Here is a 23,754-nt window from a genome sequence, read left to right as displayed (position 1 = left end):
TTATTTGAGTCACCCAAAACCCAACCCAAAAAAACCCAAACCCGAACAACCCAAACCCATATAACCCAAAGCTTATTTGGTTTGGGTTACGGATTGATTTATAATTTTTTCAAAACCCAAATAACCCGACCCGAATAACCCGAAACCCAAATAACCCGACCCATCAACAACCCTTTTAGGTAACATCCGATAATGTTACGTAATAATTAACATAACAAGAAGGTTGAATAAGTTGAAACTTGAGAATCCGTTTGACTTTATAAATAGAAGTCAAGAGTTCTATCATATCCTCTGCTATTTACTTTTGGGTAAAAATGAGTCTACATCTCAACATTCTCCCAACCTTATAAAAGACGAGATTAATTAACTTCTGCCATTCATTCATGTAACTAACATAATCTCGCCACTCTCTTGGTTGACATTATTTGGGTAATTGGATGAGTTTTTATAAAGTAAATGGCTAATGATAATGCCCACTAATTTAATCACTTTCGAGTTCATTACATAAAGGGTTAAGTATCTGGCCATCCGGGAGTGTATATAACGTGTACATTTTTATATTGTGTGAAAAAAACTTTCATCTATGTAATCAACTTGCAAAATTGAACGAAATGTGTAAGTAACGGGTTAAATACTGATATGGGGGTCGCTCATTGTAGTGGCACGTACGTGGATACAAGATATAACAACACGGTTTTTCAATTTAGTCGAGCAGCTAAAAGGGATAGATCAAACGGGCTAGTCATCGGGCCAGGTCTTTACTAATAACTAATTAAGAAGTAGCATATCAAAATGAGTGGTGCATGACATATATAGTTGATGAATAGCTAATTTGTAAGGATTAATCACTTGGTTATGTACACGTTGGACAGGGAGATAAATCAACAATATAGAATGTCTGATTCAGATATTGACATGCGATTCAACTTATGTAAGAGCTAATATTATGTAACAAGAACAACATATTATGTACACATATAGCACTCTATCATACATCATCTTAACTTATTATCCGAATTTTGAATCTTTTTAACAGAAACCTCATTTTCAAAACGCGACAAATGAACAAAACGATGCAACCATAGAGATCAACAACTTATCGTGAGAATCAATCATAAAATGTTTGAAGACATCACTATATATATGTGCCTTCTATTCTTTAGAGCATTTGAAAAACCATTAGATACTTAGTTTGGTTCAATAACAAAGTAAATATGAGTTATTCACCACCAGCGCCCTTCAATATAACCACGTTTGCCTTGCCTCCGAACTTGGAACCTAACGACGCCAGCCCAGACTGGTTGAACAAGGGTGACAACGCGTGGCAGCTTGTAGCTGCAACGCTTGTTGGACTTCAGAGTGTTCCAGGGCTGATCATCTTGTACGGTGGAGCCGTCAAGAAGAAATGGGCTGTCAATTCGGCTTTTATGGCTCTGTATGCATTTGCAATGGTTCTTGTTTGTTGGGTTTTATGGGGTTATAGACTTTCTTTTGGGGACAAACTTATTCCCATTTGGGGAAAGCTTGATGTTGCTGTAGAGCAAAAGTTTCTTTTAGAAAGGGCGTTTGTTGGAATGTTTCCAAACGCAACTATGGTCTTTTTTCAGTTTGTTTTCGCTGCTATCACTTTGATTCTGATAGCAGGTGCAGTTTTGGGACGGATGAATTTTTACGCGTGGATGTTATTTGTTCCACTTTGGCTAACCTTTTCTTACACCGTTGGCGCATATACAATTTGGTCTCTTAATGGTTGGTTAGCTTTGATGGGAATAATTGACTATTCAGGTGGTTATGTGATCCATCTTTCTTCAGGAGTAGCTGGTTTTACTGCTGCTTACTGGGTAGTTAAATTTTCTCTATATATATTTGTTGCACTGACCCAAAAAAGATATATAAAAAAAACCATATTCCATTTTCAAGATCACAACTGTTTGCTTGTTTTGGCATAGGTTGGTCCACGATTGACGAAGGATAGAGAAAGATTTCCCCCAAACAACATTATTCTTATGTTAGCCGGTGCTGGCCTTTTATGGATGGGCTGGACTGGTTTTAATGGTGGTGACCCTTATTCAGCTAGTGCAGATGCTTCCTTAGCTGTTCTCAATACCCATGTGTGTGCTGCCACCAGCCTATTAACTTGGCTCATCCTTGACGTCGTGTTCTTCAAGAAGGCTTCTGTAATTGGTGCGGTTCAAGGCATGATCACCGGTCTAGTCTGTATTACCCCTGCAGCCGGTATATATAATTACTTTTCAAATAACGGGAAAAGTTTCATGTGGGAACTATTTAAATTGGAAGAACTGTGAGAACCATTTGACTTGGAAGAAACGTGAGAACCATTTGAACTGGAAGATCTATGAGAACCTTTACATTATAACTTGATACCTTGACATGTACATATTTGAATGGTATATGTGAACAAATCGGTTCACCTATTAGTAGATCAAATTATACTTAATATTACATATGTTCGTATGTGAATGCTTCCCACATGAACCTTACCCTTTCAATAACGTTTTATAGAAATACTAAATAAAGAGATTTTCCATTTAATTCATTTTTATTAAACTTTGATCAGGTGTGGTTCAGGGATACTCGGCGATAATAATGGGACTATTGTCAGGCTCGATTCCATGGTTCACCATGATGGTGGTGCACAAGAGATCCAAGCTTCTCCAGCAAGTCGACGACACAATGGCTGTCCTACACACACACGCAATAGCCGGATCCCTAGGAGGAATTCTCACGGGCCTATTTTCAGAGCCACATTTGTGCTACTTGTTCTATGGATTCCCAGCTAAATACATGGGATTATTTGTAGGTTTGCACCGCGGGACCTCAGAAAGCATTCGTCATGGTGTTAGACAGATGGGTGTTCAATTACTCGGTATCTTATTTGTGATCGTGCTAAACGTTATTATGACAAGCTTAGTGTGTTTGTTTGTGCAACTTTTCGTGCCATTGAGGATGTCGGACGAGGATATGGAAATTGGTGATGAGGCGGCTCACGGGGAAGAGGCATATGCTATTTGGGGACAAGGTGAAAGGCTTGAAAACTCGAGGTTTTCGAATTATAACGATATCGAGGTTCCAACCAAGCGTGCGGGTTCGGTTGAGTTGACATGAAAAAGCCTATTGATGGCTTAGGATGGTTGGTTTGTTATCTCATTGTTGAATTCCAAAATAAAACATAAGAATGTCAAATTGTTGATCAAATTCAATGAAGAATAATAATTTTTGAAATGGTTTCTCATTTGTTAATTTGTTAGACCTTGGCCTAACAATGGTAATCATGAGTACCTCATCATTTTTCTTATTAGTTGATGTGCCAGCACTTTTTAACTCATAATTGACATATTTTTCAACGAACCTCAACATTTTTTGGGCACTTTTTTCACTACTTTACTTTTTGGCTTTATGCTAATATCAGAATGAAGGGAGTAGGATAAAAAAAAAGGTGAACCACACGCCATATCACCCGGTTTGTCTCTGGTTCGCCCACCACAGCTCGCTCCCCTCTTATTTGACTACACACGCATTCCCCCAAAAGAGGGGAGGGGGGCCGGGGTTGGGGGGGAGAAAAAATTGTTTTTAACCTTTTTCCTCTATATTTTAAATATTTTTACCTACATTTCATTATCTCCTTCCTCCTTTTTTCTCTCAATTTTTTAGGAGGGGATTCTCTCGTGTTGGCTAGTCATGTTAGTCAAATTTTGACCCTTAGATTTAAATCAAGGGTAAAGATTCAAAATTCATATTTGAATCTTGACCCTTGATTTCAATCCAATGGTCAAGATGTTTCCAACTTGATCAATCAAGTTGGAAACAACTTGAGGGAATCTCTTCCCCTTAAAAATGTTACCTAACAATTACAACAACAATCCTTTTAACCCTGGTTCTCTTATCCGCAACCAAGCAATCCAAATCAACAACTCAATAACATACTCAATAACTCAACAAATGAATATGACTCAACAAATGGGTATTGGTAGTTGGAACTTGCCAGAACAAGAGGGGCATGGTTATGACTCGTCTAGTCAACAAAACACTCCGCGGTCATACTTTGATCGTCACATATAATAGTTCTAACTAATAATAAAGTTTTTAAAAAAAATCAATTATTGAAAGTGTCACATGGCGCAAGCCGTACCACTTTTAAAAATTCATCCATTTTTACCTTTTCTGAATGACAACTCTTCCTACCCCACATATCACATGATGCGAGTCTCCCTCCCTCCCCCAACCTCGACTCCTCTTATACTCAATAATACATACTAAAGATTTTACACTTTTGTTTTTATACTTTAAAAATTGAAAGACTAAAAATTACAAACATATCCTTACACCTTAAATTAAATTAATAATTTTCTGATACATCTAACTAAATTTAGTAATTTCCAAAAAATTCTAAAATAACAAACAAATATTTATAAACAAAATTTATAAACACCAATTAAAACCAAAAAATTACAGTTTCTTTATTTCTTTTTTAATCTCACTCCTTGTTTTGATTTATGCACATGAGTTCTAAATTTTTTTATAAACATTTGTTTGTCATTTTAAAAGTTCTAACTAACTTAAAAACATGTTTTGGTAAAAACAAATGAACACTATGATAAAAATACACATAATATATTAATCAAAAATAAAATTTAACTTCTTTAATGAAATTAACATATCAATAAATCGTGTCATCTTTCATGTTATTGAAGTAAATATAATAACTAAAACAAAAAAATTTTATAGTATTAATACTGGAAAAAAATGCATATTTCGATCTGCTGCATTATCCGAACTACATACACTTTACTAGTAATCTTTCTGTATAACTAAGAGCGAATACGTTTTTACTTAGTTGGCATTTGTGAAAGGATGCCATGTACAATTTTTTATTATTTGTCATTATTCCATTAATTTCCTAATTTTAAGTTGTCATGTCATTTATAACTAGATTTATACCCGGTCATTGACCGGGTCGAAATAACATCTTTACTCCTTTATACTACAAGTTATCTCTCTTTATTAAACTTTTTATTTTTAAAAATCAAAATAACCTTAACTTTTCAACACCTTTTTAATTCACACAATAAATCTACTCTAATATCCCCAAAACATTTTCAACGATATACCTATCACATTTATTCATTAAATTAAATATTTTCACCTAATATATCAATAACACCCTTAAGATATTATTTACAATATTTCCACCAACTGCCACTTTCCGTTGCATTGTCCGGACACAAGTCTAGTATATATATATACAGTATTGCAATATCTTGATTTTGATATGATTATTTGATGGATTTATGTTGATTTTCAATTTTGCTTCCGCTTCACATAAGAAAATATACTACGTGAGTTAAAAAATTAGAAGAAGATAGAAGTCTCGTAATATTGTAGCCGCTTTCACGAATTTTACACTTTTAACTCTTCTTTTCGAGTTAGATTGTAACATCCACGACTCTTTCCATTTCCTTATTATTTTAGCCCTATTCCATTACAATTCTAATATTCTTTTCAAACTTATTGTAAAACAAACCAAAAAAAATCTTTTAGAAATATTATTCATATATTTAAAAATTACCTTACTAAAATTTAAGATGTCAGATAAGACTGAAGAAATTCCAAGATTAACTCAATTTCTTCATTAAATCCAAAGCTACTAACCTTGACAGGAGTCTTCCACTAGACGAAGTAATCAACACCAGAATTGTGGCGGCAAGAGACCTATAAACGGTCGAATTAAAAAGGGATAATGGCATACGAATATAACCACTTATGACCAAATGGTTATGTAATGGAATGACCTATTCAGGTGGCTATGTAATGTATGCACCTATGTTTTATTGGCTATACTATGTAAGGTTTTTTTTTATTTGGGTCAATCAATGTAAGAACCTATGTATTTTTTTTTGCTATACTATGTAAAGTCCGGACATATTTTACATAGTATAGCCAAGAAAACATAAGTGCATACATTACATAGCCACATAAATAGGTCACTACATTACATAACCATTTGGTCAAAAGTGATTACATTTGTATGCCATAAACCCAATTAAAAAATAAGTTATTTTTTCTTTTTTTTCCCCTAAAAACAACTATTTTTTCACTATTTAATCAACCAAATCAAAACCATTTCAACTCATAATCATTATTTCCAGCCATTTCATATATTTTCAAACCATTACATATATTTATAAAACCATTTCACCCAACTTTATCAAAAAAATATGGCACATCAAGCAAAAGATATGAAATGGTAAACAACAACGTTACCAACTCAATACATTCTTCAATCCGAAAATCATAGCCGCTGTGATGTTATAAATGATAAAGAATTTGCTTTAAGTTCAAGCCTGCCACGTCCTAAAAGGGTCGCGACACGCTTTTAGAATGATCACTTTCTGGAGCACCACACTTTCCCCGCCGATTAGTTCCCATGAAGATTTCGAATGCGCCAACATATGTTTCTCTAAATATGTCAAGTTACATATAACTTGAATGTCATTCAATCGTTACCTTTTCATTTTAAAATTTTCCAACTAAATGAATCGGATTGCAGTGGTAGACCTGGTTTTGGCATTCTCTAAAAGTGTATTTCTGACAAACGCCAATTGGCATAACGCGTAAGGTTACCACATTGATTCCTTTACTTACATATAGGTTGACAAATATCATAGGACTGGTTAACTTTTGTAAATGTGTCTTTTCATTTATATAGTACTTAATAACCGATAAAACCAACCCAAGAAGATATCCAACATTTGTTAAGTTGGTATGAAAGAGATACAAGGTTTCCCGAGTATGTTCAGAATCGTTGATTGTATGCAATGGGGTTGGAGAAACTGCCCAGTAGCGTGGCAAGGATAGTATACACCAGGCGACACATGACATCCAACGATCATTGATCGACGTCGAAGTACCGATCGAAAATAGGGGTTCACACGAGGAACGTCTGTGGTTATAGTCAAGTTTTAATAATTTTCGATTGGTTTTGAAAGTAATAAGAAAAAATAATTTTAATTAACAAAATAGCTAGACTTATATTAATAAAACAAGACAAAAATAAAAATATAAGCTGTAAACAATAATAAAAAGTGCATCCCTCCCGAATCCCAAAAGTCGCATTAATTTATCTAAGAAACTTTACCGAGTATTTATTCTAAATTACATAGACATGACTTTTATTAAATGACATGAATAGTTTTGGGCACTTAATTAAACTACATGTCTTAATCCCTAATCTAGGTCGATTCGGCATAAATCATTAACTCACGTAGATTGTTTTACGAAAATTCCAATAAAATAATATTGAAAAATAATCAATCAACCACATGAATCACAATTTAAAAAGATCAATGTTTGCATGACTAAAAGTAAAATTCATCTAATAAAACTAATTAACAACTATTTATCGGAAGAGATAACAAAAACCTTAACCGGATATAATATTTGATAAGGAAACTGCTTGTTCCATCGGCTACATCTTTCGTTCGTCACACACAATTTGTCTGCCCCCAAATATGTGTCGACTGAAACTAATATAAGGCTGCCTTCATAATTTGCATAAATAAAATATATATACTTTTGCCTTTTTTACAATCCCACGTAGCCGACATAACTAAAACAATGGATGGGCTTTCTTGTATGTAATATGATCCATCTGAAATCAAAGAGAGCGGATGTGGGCTGGTGGACTAGTCACGGCCCAAATATAGAAACAACACAAAGATCTTTTGCAATTATAAATTGAAGTCTGTGTGATTGTGTCCCCTTTTCTCACGTGAAGAGCTAAACCAACAAATAAAAATAAATCTTCCTCGAGTCTTGGAATTAGCTGCTAATACTAACCGAGCTTTTCATCTTTGCTGGCATATTTTTATCACAAATCATACTCAAACAACATCACTTTTTTCATCACCATTTAAGTCAATATTTTATTCGTTTTAAATCAAAACTAAAATGCACATAAACTATTTCAAAGTAGGCTTATTCTTACAAAAATCAATTTATTTTATCATTCTTAAACCATTAAATATATATCTAATAATGACTTATCAATCATGCTGGAAATGGTTACTTCGTATTATTTGTGGATTTGACATGCTTACTTTGGCCCCGCAGGATCAATATATGTAATGAATCAGATTTGTTCGACGACTTCTATGACAAAGGTCCTGAAATACATTATACCATTAATGTGGAATAATTACAAAGAGGTATTATCAAGCCGACGGTATTTATCATGAATGAACTATACTTGTCAAGTCTTTTAAATGTCCGATGGAACCAAAGAACACGAAGTTCAAGATTCAAAAAAAAGGTGAGTAACAAGTGAAGAGGTGGGTTGCTTATAGGCACCGGCCTATGTACATAGTACGAAAAATAGCTGTATAGATTTGAGTAGGATAAAACTAATTGAAGGTAGTCACATACCATGCTTGCCAACTTGGATACATATATATTGACCAGTCCGATATATATTACAGTTTACTTTTTGATAATGTTAGTCAACTAAAATTTATGTTATTATGTATCATTTCCTTTTATGTTTCTTCTATATCGGTTCCAACACATATATATTCATGAGAACCACTCAGCCAGCTGAAATTTCCTCACATACATATCGTCCTAGAAGCCAAATTGCCTCATGGTGTCTTGCACGTATATTTTGTCACCTTGTTTACTTTACTATATATATATACTCATATTATTTAGATAATACATATAAACTTGTTCAAGAAAACAGAAAAAAATATTCTACACAACCAAAAGTAATCAAATCAAAGCTATGGCTTTCTTGAAATCTTATTGGGAAGTCAATGAAGCCGAAGAAATGTGGACTCATGCTCGTAGAAGAGCACGAAAAAGAATTGCTATTATTGGCATATCATCCATAGTTCTTGTTCTTATTGTAGTATCTGCCGTTGTTGGAACTTCACACGGCAACAAAGGAAACGATAATGGTGGTCATGAATCGCAACAACCTCAATCGGCTTTTGCTTCCATTAAAGCCGTTTGTGACACTACATTGTACCCTGATACATGTTACAGCTCTCTCTCTGCAGTTGAAAATACGACGCATTTTCAGCCAGAGGAGTTGCTCAAACTCAGTGTCTTAGTTGCTATTAATGAGCTCTCAAAGGTATCTACTCATTTGGAGCTCAAAAACTGCAGTGAATTGTTGGATCTTGCCATTGATCATTTGAACGACTCGTTGTCAGCAACAGATGTCGATTTAAAGTCAGTGGAATCTCTGTTTGATGATCTTATGACCTGGCTAAGTGCTGCAGGTACGTATCAGCAAACGTGTATAGATAGCATTCAAGGAAATATCGTCGGCTACCTTAAAAAATCTACCGAGTTAACAAGCAACAGCCTTGCAATTGTAAAAGGAGTTTCAAATTTCGCAAATTCTTTCAAACAAAGAAGAAGATTGTTGAGCTTAGAAGGAAGTGATGAATTGCCCGAATGGTTGTCTGTGAAAAACAGGAAGCTGCTACAGAATAAAACACTACCCAATGGAATCAAAGCCGACGTGGTAGTGGCTCAAGATGGCTCTGGTAAATACAAGAGAATTTCAGATGCTCTCAATGAAGTCCCTGATAAGAGCCAGAAAAGATTTGTGATATACATCAAAAAGGGTATTTACTTCGAGAATGTTAGGATCGAAAAACCCAAATGGAATGTTATGATGATTGGTGATGGGATGGAATCAACAATCGTTTCAGGAAGCTTAAACGTCGTGGATGGCACTCCAACATTTCAGTCAGCAACTTTTGGTACGTATAGATAATGAAGTTTTACAATTTACTACTTAACATTTTCATAGTATTACTTAAAAAATTTCTTTTGATGTAGCTGTGTTTGGCAAAGGCTTTATTGCACGTGACATGGGCTTTCGCAACACTGCTGGTGCAGTGAAGCATCAAGCCGTAGCATTAATGTCAACAGCAGACATGTCAGTATTCTACCGTTGCCGCATTGATGCTTTTCAAGACACTCTTTATGCACATTCAAACCGCCAATTCTATAGAGAATGCAACATCTATGGAACAGTAGACTTCATCTTTGGCAATTCGGCTGTTGTTTTACAAAACTGCAACATATTGCCTAGACAACCCATGCCGGGCCAACAGAACACAATCACAGCACAAGGTAAGTTCGATCCTAATCAGAACACGGGCATTTCTATCCAAAACTGCACCATTTGGCCATATGGGAATTTGAGCAATGTTAACACGTTTCTTGGACGTCCTTGGAAGAACTACTCAACTACAGTTTTTATGAACAACATGATGGGAGGCTTGATTGATCCAAAGGGATGGTTGCCATGGGTCGGGACAACAGCTCCAAACACCATTTTCTATGCAGAATTCGCTAATTTTGGTCAAGGTGCGGCGACAAAGAATAGAGTCGCCTGGAAAGGACTGAAATTCATAACAAGTAAGCAAGCTAGTAAGTTTACCGTGAAGTCCTTCATCAACGGCGACAAATGGATTAATGGTACGGGTGTGGCTTACAAACCTGGTCTGTAGTAGCTGAATCTTCCTCCTTTTCACCGTTCTATTACATTGTGTCTATTATTTACACTGAAGTTAATATACATTTCTGATGAGTTGTTCCATTCCATATATACATTGTTTTTTTTTTTGTATGTGTGTGTTTCATAACAAAATCGTTCTCTTGCCTAAAGAAGCGCTTTCTTTAACACTGATGCTATTTCTGATTAAAAAAACTAGTCTGCACACAATTTTCTTCTTTTTTTGAACAACGATTCGTCAACTAATTAATAATTCTTTTGTGTTTGATAAATCAGTATGATTTAGTGTTGGATGAATCAAAGTCACTGAATGATCCACAGCACCTGTGAGAGATTTCAATTTACATGTACACTTTTAGATGTATAAATATACAGCAAAATAATTTGACATATTGTAACTTAGTGTATCTTAACCAAATAGTCAAGAGGTCGAGATTTTAGCATCTAAAGTTAATATGTTGTTAAAGATTAAAAAATGCGCGACCACGAGTGAAAATTTATTGTACACGAAAATATAATGAGTAAACAAAAATGTGCAAACCATATTCTCGCCCGAGAGCAGACTTGTATAAGTAATGAGCAAGATGAGCCTGGATACATTCATTTCTAGGTAGAAGTATGTTACGTACAGTAGGTCACTTATTACAAAATCCCATTGTCTAGACAATTGCAAAGAGTTAAAAGAAGAAAGCTAGCTACCGAATGTACTCATATATCTCACATCGATCACTTCTAATAGTATGACTTAAATGGGGGAAAATGCAAAAGAAAATGTTTATTTGATGCTAATGGTTTAGTATACCAACTCCCCCGGAGATTAGATTCTTTAGTTCTGTCAAATGTTCATCATTTGATATATGGAGGTTAATGCGAAGATTAGTAAGCAACGCTTCTTTGTCCCAACTTAGCGGTCCAGAAGCATATAACGCATCTAAAGTGGACCGATAAGCATGTAACTCTAACCTATGAATATTTTCTGCAGCTTTCTGTCCAGGAGAAGGACAATCGTTTCTGCCCTCATCTCTTGTCGTATTTAAAGACTTTGCGTCACTAGAAATGGGACCATAAGGACTAGACCACTTATTTGTTTCATCATTGGAATTGCCGCAACTACCGATAGAGCAATCTTCGTTATCAGATTCATCATTTGGTTCTGATATTCGTTGTTGTTTCTCGTAGAAACCATGTACAGTATTGTGAAAGGAGGCTTGTGTGTGTTTATTATCTTCTTTGAAAGTAAAAGAATCTATCCTTTCTTTTTCAGATATTTTTAACTTCTTATAGTTTTCAGGAGAGGCTTGTAGATGGGAAGAGCAAAATGGGGAAGCTTTTTTCAGTGATTTAGAAGAGAGAACACGCTGCGACTTGTGTACTCCAGCATCAGGATAGACAAGTAAGTTACTGTCATTTTCTTGATCTAATTTTGCATCAGGAATTGGTATCCGTAAGCCCAACTTATTGTGAAAGTTTGGCTCCTCAATCTGCTTATTTACATTTGCATCTCCTTTGCCTCCTGAAATCTTCAAGATCAAATAATGGTAATGTTAGAGTTATTTGAATTTCGGGAAATCTAACTAGATAGAATTAAAAAGATAAGGAAACTACCTAGCTAGTATTGAACTATTAACAGATGAAAAAGACTAATTTACCTTAACAACAGGAACCCATTGGCCATCTTTCCAGGATTGTCGTGTCCGTATATTTGATTGGTGCACATTAAAATCTTGCGCAGACGGCCCATGGAGCCTTACCACAAAGCGGCCTCCATCACAGATATTGCACACAGTTGCAGTTTTCCATGAATTACATTCATCATCATACACTTCCACAATATCACCAGCTACCCAACTCTGCAATAAGTATTTCGATCGAGGAGGACAAGGCCTAATAAGCTCCTTAGACACCTTTTCAACACTCGGGGGGTAACAATAATCGTACCTCAACTTATAAGTATGCCTATTCCCAGAAATGACTTCTGCAACACACCATGATGTAGGCAGCTCCGTCTGCTTGTTCATAACCTCCACTTTGCTTCCCTTTTCCAACATAATGCTATTTAATTAAGCTATAGAAGTTATGAACAAATTACCCGAAACCTGCCACACCTACAAAAATTCACATGTTTCTCATTTATCATCGACGAGTCCAATTTCATCATCTAACTAATAATTAATGTTTATAATCATTGGCTTCTTTATGTGTGAGCATGAGATTTTGTACATTTACTCATTTTTAGGAAAATAAAATTTTTTTAGCTATAGTCTCTCATTTTATAAATAAAATTAAAATTGTTTTTAATTAGTTCATCGTGGGCACTTCAATCCACATGGCCGGCAATACAATATATGCAGATTTTATCACATTTCCAAAGGATTTGGATTTGCTAATGGCAATTGTCGTTCGAGAAAATCATATATTACACATATAAAGATGATAAACATAAAATGAACATTAATTTATTTATATGTTATTATTTGAGAAAGAATGTGATAAACACATACCTTTTATGAATAAAAGCGTGTAGCAGTGGGATTCGACAACCTGTTATCGAGGTTAATTGATGTTTTGTTGTGAATATCGGGATCACCGATTTCTGTTTTTCGTGTTGTAAGGTTTTTGATTAAATTCTTTATATAAGGTTTGAGGATATAATGGTAAATTCAATAGAAATTTAAACCTCAATCCACAAACAAATGAGAGAAGTATGCGTAATGTGCGTACCCACACAAGAGATATTGGGGGTGAAGTTTTACTGTTTTTAGAACCTCAATCTCAATAATGAATGAATGAATGATAAAAGAGGTTTTTTTTTTTCTTTTCATTCCAATCTCGTCAAATTCGAAGAAAGTGATAAATATACAAATATATTTTTATATGGTTATGGTTATAGAGAAGAGATGGACGAGAAATGAGGAAATTAAAAAGTATACAAATTACCTTAGATTTATGGTAGAGATGATGAAATATAGGAAAGTAAGATGTATGTAAATATTTATCCAATAATAAAAGAAACCCCCATCAATAGTTAACTAGATTGTCTTTCCACCTCGAGCTTTAGCTCAATGGTTGTAACTTGTAAGATTATTCTTCTTATATGATGTTTTGTGTTTAAGTTTTGGAAAGTACATAGGAATTAAGTCCATTTATGAGATCTTGCCTTGGGTATACTCAGGTTCAAGTCTGAGGGGGCAGAGTTTACCCCTATTAATCCTCGGGCCTTCGGACGGATAAGTAGGGGGTTTTTCCCCCATCGGGTATTTGAAATAGACATTTCTACTTCGAGGGAGCTTTTCTAGCGCGGACCCGATTAAAAAAACGTATACTAGACCTCCCGCTGTCGATCGCGACATGAAGTTTTCAATGAAATTCAACTTTAAAAAAAAAATAGATCACCCTCTCATTGCTAGATAATTTAAGGATCATGCAAAAACGTTATTTATCACACCTTCAATAGCCACTGTGGGGCTGACTTATTCGGTAGAGAAACATTACCATCGTTGAAACATTGATATATGCATATTTGAGATAGTTTTAGAAGTACAATAGCTTTGATATAATATTTAGCCGTTAAAAAAACAGACATCTTCTAACTTTAAAATATTTTACTAACGATGAGTATAATATTATGCAATATATATAAATTTTAAAATAACTAATTTTTAATATTTAATACTAATATAAAAAGTCAGGCTTAAAAGTATTTGAACTAGGATAGAGAAGTAAAGGACAAAGAAACCGATGTATCGCTTGAGAATTAAAGACAAAGGACAAACCATTATGATTGAACGCTTGATTGGAAAATTAAGGTTGGACCATTTTTTTTTTTAATTTTATATTAGAATTAGGGCTGGAAAAATGAGCTTTTATTTATTTAGGATTAAACTATTAAATATTTATTAGTTTAGGGCCCAAGAAAAAATGAAAATGATAAAAAAAAACCTGTATTAACACCGTTAAGACTGATATTTAAAAAGCTAAATATCGGTAGATACCACCATTAATATCGAAACCGTTATTTTGACCATTATTATGACCCGTATTTTAAGGAAGGACCGATAACCTTATACCGACGTTATTAACAACATAGAGCTTAATTTAAAAAAAAATGGAGGAAATTTGCAGTACTAGTCATGTAGTTTGTTTCCAAGGTATTTAAATATTGTTATATTTGGTAGCCAGTTTAATAACAAAAATATAATATACTAGATTACTCTCATACGTTGCATTGAATAATTATTTTCATAAAAATCTGTTAAAAATAATTCAAGCATTTTCCAAATTTAAAACAATTTATTGAATTTAAGTAAAATATTGGATTTTTATTTAATAACTAAAAAATAAGATAAAATCTTATAAAATTCAAAAGATTGGAAAAAAAAATCACTATATCATTAATAATTCAATACTAAAATAATATGATGTAATCGATATGTAATTATTATTCTATATAAATTAAATAAGTACGTGACTAAGTTTAAAATTTGAAGTTTTTTTTTATTGTATAATTCTTAAATAATAGATTTGACTATATATAATCTTTTTCTTTAAATAATATCACAAAATACAAAAAGAGGAAAAAATGACAAATAAACTAAAAACGTAATTGATACTTAAAGACTTAAGCCACAATAACCCTAAATTATCCATATTAAATATAAAAAAATAAATAATATAACTATAAATACATATTAATTATAAAAATAATAAATAAGGGAACGTATTTTCAATAAAAATGGAGAAGGTTAAAAGATAAGAATAATTTGGATATATATATCTCTATTATAAATAAAAGAGGATTGTTTTTAAAACATATTTTTAGTAGAAAGTTGATGTGACTAACTAAAAATTTTCTATAGACCTTATTTTTAAAATAGATGATATCATATAATAAAAGTATTTCTTTTTAATTCAACAATTTTTTTTATTTCTTTTCCTTCCTTTCCAATTTTATCATTTAATTTTCACGTATTATTTTCTCTCACATATTTTTGACATACATCATCTCAATTCGCAAGTATGGTTCTTTTATTAGTAATTGTACATGCATTTTAATATTGTCGACTCTCCGTTTTTTTTTAAACCACTTTTATATATGTACTAATTCAAATATCCAAAAGTTTCAAGTATACAAAATGTATCGGCATTTTGAATCTTTCAAATGATTTTTATGTTCAAAGTTGTATTAAATTCAATAATATTAACATCAAAGTTCACCTATTACAAATACTTTTATCTTGTATTTATAATAAAAACATGTTTTTAACTACCCAGATTGAATCCGGGTTGATTAGCTAGTATATATATATAACAAGGTGGTAAATTCATTCATAAACAAACAAGAACCCTTGGATGAATTTTATCTTTGATTTATAGCTATTAGATCAAATTTAATTATTTAATCTTTCTTAAATGACAATATTAATATTTATACTTTTTATGATTATATAAAAATAACCTTTAAATTTAATTTACACTTTTTGGTTTTCCATTACAAATGTACACTTTTTACCCTATAATTTTAATCAAGAAATCAAAAATAATAGCTAATATTGTTACGCCCGTTTTTTTTATAGGAAAACTTCATTTAACTTTTATAAATAAATATGTATTCAATAAATACATATCTATTTGACCACAACGAATGTCATTTTATTATAAAACGACCATATAAAAATTATAAATTCGGCATGACCTCATCGTAACGTCAACAATTAATACCTGCTAGTTTTCAATCATAACAACCGGTTTATAAAGAACCAATACACTTGACACGACCCGGTTTAACGACTACATTGCCAACTTAAAGAAAGTTACATATTTAGTTTCAAAATATGGGCCGGTAATGTAACAAGCATAATTTACTCGGCTGTAATTTAAAGATAACACTTGCATAAACCTTTGGCAACTGCTCATCCACGGCTATGACTTTCCCTGTGCTCGTCCTGTCCCGCTGCTCATCATTAACGCTAAATTCATAAGCGCACCTACAACATTATAATTAAAGGAATAAGCACATCGCTTAGTGAATATATAGAAAGTAAATATATTAACCTTCTGCATTATATAAACTGTGTGTATATGTATTAACCGTCTGCATTATATAAACTGCGTGTATATCGTACTGCGTGAGATAAACCGCATGATTGTCTGCAAATACATCCTGCCAGTTGTTCAATTATATGGACTAGACTACACGTATATAGCCAACCTCCATATAATCAACTCTGCCTGCTAAATATAAGAAGATCACTGTATCAAAGTATAAGAAAGTAAAGAATACAACTATATGCATAGAATGATTAACTGCTATTCTTTAATGGTTTCCTTCTATAAAATCAATCCACATACATCCACACAATATGCACATTAGCCTTATATATCTGAATTTACATCACACAATCACATGGCAATCACATTTCAATTAAAGCATGTATATTTACATAACATACACACTTACACAACAAAACATCTAGATGCACATAACAATTTGACTAACACAATTATACGATCACATAACAATTAAAACACGTGTGGTTGCATAACATACATACTTACACAACAAAACATCTATGTAACACATTGCTAATCCAACAAACAACATGACTATCACATTTCTAGCCTACTTAGCAATCTAGCTCACATATAAGTTGATTCAGCGCTATAATTATACCTCAATATACAACATCAACGACTTAGATTCTGTCTTCGGCATGATCATTATCTAAGGCCAATAACAATGGTTAACTGCAAATACTGCTATTAATCTTCTAGCTGCTTAATTATTACCTAAAACTTACAACTACAAAAAGGATTCTGCTCATTACATTCAGCTTAATATTATCAATAACAACGAATTTTACCACTAACTTCTCTATTACCATAATGCTAATTACCATAATCTTATCAAACATTCAATCTCATTGCTACAACTTACTTATCTTCATAATTTTAACAAAAACCATATCACATAACTAAATAAGACTACATACATATTAAACTTCATAATAAGACCTAACTGCAGAAATATCAAATGCATAAATATATAGAGCTGCCTATAATGGATCCAACCTCTGCCAATACAATCTGTTAGCTGCCATTAGTCTGCCACTGCTCGATTACATGGAATTGACTACACGTGTATAATCAACTTCCACATAATCATGAATGCCGGCTTATCTAATGATGTTGCTTTATATAAAACAAATTCTATATACTTACCTGTGTTCCTGCTACAGCATACACTTGTATTCTCAAAATCCTTGGTTACCTATTAACCAAATTCATACAAATCATCAATATTGACTATTGAGACATATCATCTTTTTTTTAATTTTTCTTTGCCTAATACTTCCCAAGCCAATTATGTTTACTTCCTTATCATTATTTCATCATTACCTTATAAAATAATAGCTTTTCTTAAACTTTTTATGTCACATAACGTGACACAAAAACTATCTCCAAATCTTACCAAATTTTAATTTATGTTTCACAGCTAAGCCCATATACTAACAAATTAATATGGACATAAACAACTACCTTTTCTTGACCTAAAATATTTTTATATAACTATAATCTAACTAGAAAACTAAGAAATATTACCTTAAAAAAATGATAATCAAAACCTATATTTCATTAGGAATGATTTGACATATTTGGTTTGACCTGAAACCCAATTTTCCTTCCTTTCTTCTTCTCTTTTCTCTTTTCGCCGACTCCACTCTCGCCATTCTGTTGCCGACTTACTTTCTTTTAACGACTTTTGGGTTAACGGCTTTTTAAGTTAATGTTAACGGCTTTTTAAGTTACTTGACAACTATGGCACATACAATCATCTAATGGCTGCCAAATAAAAAATATACGACTATATAAAAAAAATAGATCTATTAACAATAATATTATTATTATTTTATGTATTATAATAATGCTAGAAAATTTGAGGTGTTACAAATATATATATACTCTTCTAAATTTAATTTACACCTTTTGGTTTTCCATCACAAATTTACACATTTTACCTAATAATTTTAATCAAAAATTCAAAAATAATATATATATATATAAGAATAATAGTTAATATTATTTTTAATATATTATTATATTAATAGCTAATATATATCCTAACTAGATTAATACCCGCGTAATACGCAGGAAACATATATAAATAATGACATGTTAAATTTTTATAATATTATAAGTTGACAAATATTTAACCAGGTAATAATTAAACCACTAGAAAACATGAAGTTACATTAGTCGTTGGTTAGATTCTACTTAACAGTGACCAGTCAATTCGCTTTTAGGCATGAAGTTCGTTTTTGTAATGAACCTTAGTCATTGTTTCTCATATATATTTGTGCGTTATTTAATCACAGTTTTGAAAAATAGATACATCATCTATTAGAGGTCTCTCTAAGTAACATTTTCGTTTATTTGGATGTCTTTCATTCATTCGGATATGACTGCATTGTCATTGCACTTGTGTTTTAACATTTTGCACGAATAATTTAGTTATACACTAAAATTGTTACACAATTTAATTATCAATTTATATATCGCGTGTTAATCTAACTTAAAATTATGCATAATATCATTGCAATTTTCATACAACTATTTTTTTGATATACAATTGTGATAGATTACTATAGACTCCATTTTTGTGTTTTTGTTTTTTTATTAAGAAAGTCGGTTTCATTCCGGTCCAGTTTTCAAAACAGTGATTTAATAAAAACGTTATATGATAAAAATCCTATACAAAAAACCTTATAACCAAATTTTATCCGTAATATGATAAAAATCCTATAGAAAAATATAACTTAATATAAACGTATTACATTAAAAAAGAAAACTTTATTATAATAACATTAAAAGTTATTTTTATAGATAAAAAATGATGCAAAATATAAAAAAGAAAAGTGAGTATGGGGTTGTTATGCACCCGACTTGGGTGAAAAACTCCTCACATACCAATATTTTAATATTTTAAATAAATGTTTGGCCCCCCATGATCTTCTATAGTACTATATAAAAATTATACCCCTATATTGAAAAGTTTACAATTTTGGGACATGTGAAATTACCATTTTACCCTTAATTAATTAACTTACACAATCATTATATAATCTTTTAAAAGATATTCACTATACCTAAAAATCAAATATCTTTGAATCAATTACCTACACCGATGCCATCACCATCCGTCGACGCCACCACATCACAACTAATGTCATCACCGTCGCATTGCGCGGGTACCATACTCGTTATAGTTTAAAAAAAGGTATGTGAGGGGTTTTTCACCCAACTTAGATGCCTAACAGCCTCATATTCCCTTCCCCCAATATAAAAATATTAGTTTCTATAATTATATCATTGAAAACATTAATTATTAATGTCTACAAACTTAAATAATGAAGTAATAATAACTTAAGTTTAATAAAGTTAAACTAAATTTAAAAGGGGAGTGATATATCTACAACTGTTTTTTGCCATTCACAACAAATGTACATGTTATACTGTACAGTGTACAACTGTATAAAGCACGCATCGTTGTGAATGGCTAAAAATTGTTGTAAATATATCACTTCCCAATTTAAAAAAGGTAAATAAGGTATACGATATCATCATTTGATCTAATAGCTTTAAATAAAAGTTAAAATTCATCTAAGGGTCCATACTTTCTTTAATATCTTATATCTTAACCAATAGAATAATAGTTAATATCATATAAAAAAATTAGAAAGCATATTTTAATTGAAATATTTAAGATATGTTTCATTTAAAATATATAAATCAATTTGCTATTGATAAAATACTAAGCTATATTTTAAACCATAATAAAGTAAAATTGAATATTAATAATGTCGTAACACCCTGTATCTACAATATATTACATGTATATATATATATATATATAATGTCCGGTTTAGTCAAATCATCAACAATAGTGTTGAGAATGCCGAGTTTAGCTTAGGTGAATGACAACTTTAGGAACATCAACCTTTAACATTAATCTGCAATCTTGGAGCATGTGGTGATAGAGAATAAAGTTGCGCTCTACTAAACAAAATAAAGTAAATTATCGAAATTAATGATATATAATATAGCTTGTAAATATGCGTGAGTGCGTGACTATTGTGATTATTATAGAATAATTTTTAAAAATATAACGTTTTTACATACAACTATATTATTAATGTACTGTAAATTTACCCAAACAAAAAAAACATTTTTCCAACCTTTTTTTTTCTTATTCTAATAAAAATTAAAACAACTCAAAATTTTTACTCTACCAATATAGAGGTTTATCTCAAGACTAATGTTTTCAACTAAGTGATGTATTTTTAAAGAAGAAGCTTATGCCAACAAAGTCAACGTTCATATGTATTCTTTATTTATTAATATTTTGTAGGAACAAAATTACAAATATACCCTTAAAAAAGTTTACATTGTACTAAAATTAGAGTCGGACTCCATCCATGATTATATTTCATAAATTTTGCAAAGTTATTATAGAATAAAATCTAAACTCAATGCTAATGACATGGATATTTGTGATGATATGACATGGAAATCCGAATAACATCGAGATATTTGTGATTACATGGATAAACAATAACTTTTGGCATTGAATAATTTATTAAATCAGTATGACTTAATGAGCAACACAATAAATTTTTGTGAAATTATCAAAGTAAAAAAAACAAATGTTAATAAAGTGAAATTGAATATTTTAATTCGTTAATTATTATTCAAGAAAACTGTAATTTTGATATATATATATATATAAGTATAAAAATATATTTACTCGCATATTATGCGGGACAATAATCTAGTATATATATAAGCTACTGTGGATAAGTAATAAGATCTCTATGTATAATAATATTATACGCATCTTAGAGAAAAAAAAAAATCTTTGCAAATTTGCAAATGAAGTTTAGAAAGATATAGATATGATTTAAAAGAACTAAAATATTAAATATTAAAAAAAATTCTTTGCATAGTTTTACTTTAATACTTGTTTTATTTTACATAAAACATATATATATATACTAGGTTTTTGACCCGCGCGATGTGCGAGCTGTATAAAAAACTATATAATACACTTTATATATGAAGAAACGATAGCGAACATATTTCATTAGAATTACGTGATGTGAACTATATAAATAGTTTACTAACATATAAACATATGGTTGAACAGAAATAGATTCAACCAAAAGCTTGACAAAATATGAACTTAAAGAGATAGAAGGACTTAAGCTATTAAGCTATATTTTAAATTATCATTAAGAATTTAGTAATATGTTTTTCTTCTAGTAATTATAGTAATTTGTCTTTTGTTGCCACTAAATGATCTACATCTAGAATATGTATCATGTAGTCGTCTTGTTACAACAGAACTCAAAGACATACAATTTGATCCTTAATGTAGAGTGACAATTCCACTATATTTCTTTCCAAAAAAGTTAAAAGTCACATGACAAATTACAATTGGCTAGATATATAATTCAAAAAGGCTAATTTGACTATGCCTAATGTGTTAAATGTTCTTTTTAACATCCAAAAAGTAAAACAGTCATATTCATTTGAAGGTGCTGCTGTGATTTTTAGAAATGGATTATCAACACCATGGTGGTTTTAATTTTTGCTTAATCTAGCTAATTGACTAATCCAGAAGAGGTAGAATGTGTCGTTCCAAAAGAAAAAGAAAATTAGGATGTAGAATTTGGTTTAAGGGTGGGGTAGGTCTCGGACTCCGGGTGATTTACAATTACTTGAATTTGTATGACTCAATTTTTTTTTGGATTTTGCTAAACGAAACCCTAAAGGTTTTTGTTAAAGTGTATCAATTAGTTGTACGTTTACCATAAAACCCATCTTATTTGTACTTACCGGCTATTGGCAAAGAAGAAGGTATACACCAATGTAGTTTTTATACTTAAAAGAGGATATTGTTTATTAAAACAAAAAGTTTAAATTTGGAACATATATTCAAGGTGTAGTTAATATAATGTTAAGATCGATTTATGAGTTTCGATGTTATCTTTTAACTAATTAAATCTATTTTTTACACTTAATTTGTTTTATTTTTGTATATTCATATAGTTTTGAAAACTTCCATATAATCATCATAAGAAAAAAAAGAAAAGAACTTTATGTAATGTTGAATAAAAAAGATAATGAAATATCATTAGGTATAGACGTGATTTTTTAGTTAAGAAGAAGATATCATTTTATCTAATGAGAAGAGCTTATACTTCTACAATATATTTATTTATTTATTTATTAATTAATATATATATAAGTTCATTTTTTTCTAAATATATAGTTTATTTTTGAAAAAAATATGGAGTTGACACATAGGATAAAATCCTATGTGGCATTTTTTCCAATATAGTTTTAGATTGCAAGAGGGTTTTAGAAAGCTTGGTTAACTACTTTTTTTATAAGAGTTATAGATATATAATAATAATAATAATAATAATAATAATAATAATAATAATAATAATAATAATAATATGCTGGTAAAACTTGGGCCCTGTTCACTTGCACACCCTGCACTTATCCAGATCCTGCCTTAGATATAAATCATATAATCACTTGGTAATAAAGCATTGAATGGACCTGGAATGAGAAAATGGCGAACAAAAAGAGAGATGATCATAAAACATTTAGTCTATCAGAGATCAGTGTTTAATCTTTGCAATAAGCGGGTTTTGTCAATAATAAACGTTGTATTGACAGGCGAAAAGGCTATTAATTTTTTTTTGGATTTGGTGTAACTTGAGATGTCTCGTTTGGTTCACAGAATGTGATGTAATCTGATAGAATTAAAATTGAATTTCATTTGTTAAGGTTTTTGTTGTTAAAAAAAGAAAGAATCTCATTGCGTTAGAATGAAACATTCTATTATATAATAAAATCTTTATTAATAAAGGTTGGGAAAAGAAACTGTATTCTTATTTTAAAAATTCATAAAATAAGAAACATTCGGTTAAATTCCATTTATTTAAATTTTAATTCTATCAAACGACTACTAATCTTCTACTTGTGAATTACACGCTCGCAAGTCCTTATTATTAAATTGTAGGTAAGGGGTGACCCGAATGTTAGTTGGCCCATTAAAAGGAAACGGGCAATTTACCAACCCCCCTCCATTTCACTATAAATCCCTTCACTCCCCTTCATTTTCTAGTCGTGCTGCT

At 31.4% G+C, this 23,754-nt stretch overlaps 2 protein-coding genes across 2 annotated transcripts; both read left to right on the top strand.

Annotated features, from left to right (window-relative positions):
* Positions 1-1,214: 1,214 nt before the first annotated feature.
* On the top strand, positions 1,215-3,126 carry LOC122610433 (ammonium transporter 2 member 5-like). Its single transcript, XM_043783425.1, has 3 exons — positions 1,215-1,841; positions 1,950-2,235; positions 2,579-3,126. The coding sequence occupies exons 1-3, from the start codon at positions 1,215-1,217 to the stop codon at positions 3,124-3,126; spliced, it is 1,461 nt and encodes a 486-aa protein (XP_043639360.1).
* Positions 3,127-8,797: 5,671 nt separating this feature from the next.
* On the top strand, positions 8,798-10,544 carry LOC122580410 (putative pectinesterase/pectinesterase inhibitor 24). Its single transcript, XM_043752676.1, has 2 exons — positions 8,798-9,788; positions 9,868-10,544. Exons 1-2 carry the CDS (start codon positions 8,798-8,800, stop codon positions 10,542-10,544), a joined length of 1,668 nt encoding a protein of 555 aa, XP_043608611.1.
* Positions 10,545-23,754: the final 13,210 nt, after the last annotated feature.

This window comes from Erigeron canadensis, chromosome 8 (assembly GCF_010389155.1).
Source record: "Erigeron canadensis isolate Cc75 chromosome 8, C_canadensis_v1, whole genome shotgun sequence".
Classification (NCBI taxonomy): domain Eukaryota; kingdom Viridiplantae; phylum Streptophyta; class Magnoliopsida; order Asterales; family Asteraceae; genus Erigeron; species Erigeron canadensis.
The sequence above is the reverse complement of the archived record's forward strand: the minus strand, read 5'-3'. Positions and strand labels throughout refer to the sequence as shown.

Excerpts from the sequence above, each read along its gene's own strand:
- LOC122610433 (XM_043783425.1), top strand. The coding sequence starts at position 1,215 with ATGAGTTATTCACCACCAGCGCCCTTCAATATAACCACGTTTGCCTTG. Across the intron at positions 1,842-1,949 it reads GTTTTACTGCTGCTTACTGG|GTTGGTCCACGATTGACGAA; the intron begins GTAGTTAAATTT and ends GTTTTGGCATAG. Across the intron at positions 2,236-2,578 it reads CTGTATTACCCCTGCAGCCG|GTGTGGTTCAGGGATACTCG; the intron begins GTATATATAATT and ends AACTTTGATCAG.
- LOC122580410 (XM_043752676.1), top strand. The coding sequence starts at position 8,798 with ATGGCTTTCTTGAAATCTTATTGGGAAGTCAATGAAGCCGAAGAAATG. Across the intron at positions 9,789-9,867 it reads ATTTCAGTCAGCAACTTTTG|CTGTGTTTGGCAAAGGCTTT; the intron begins GTACGTATAGAT and ends CTTTTGATGTAG.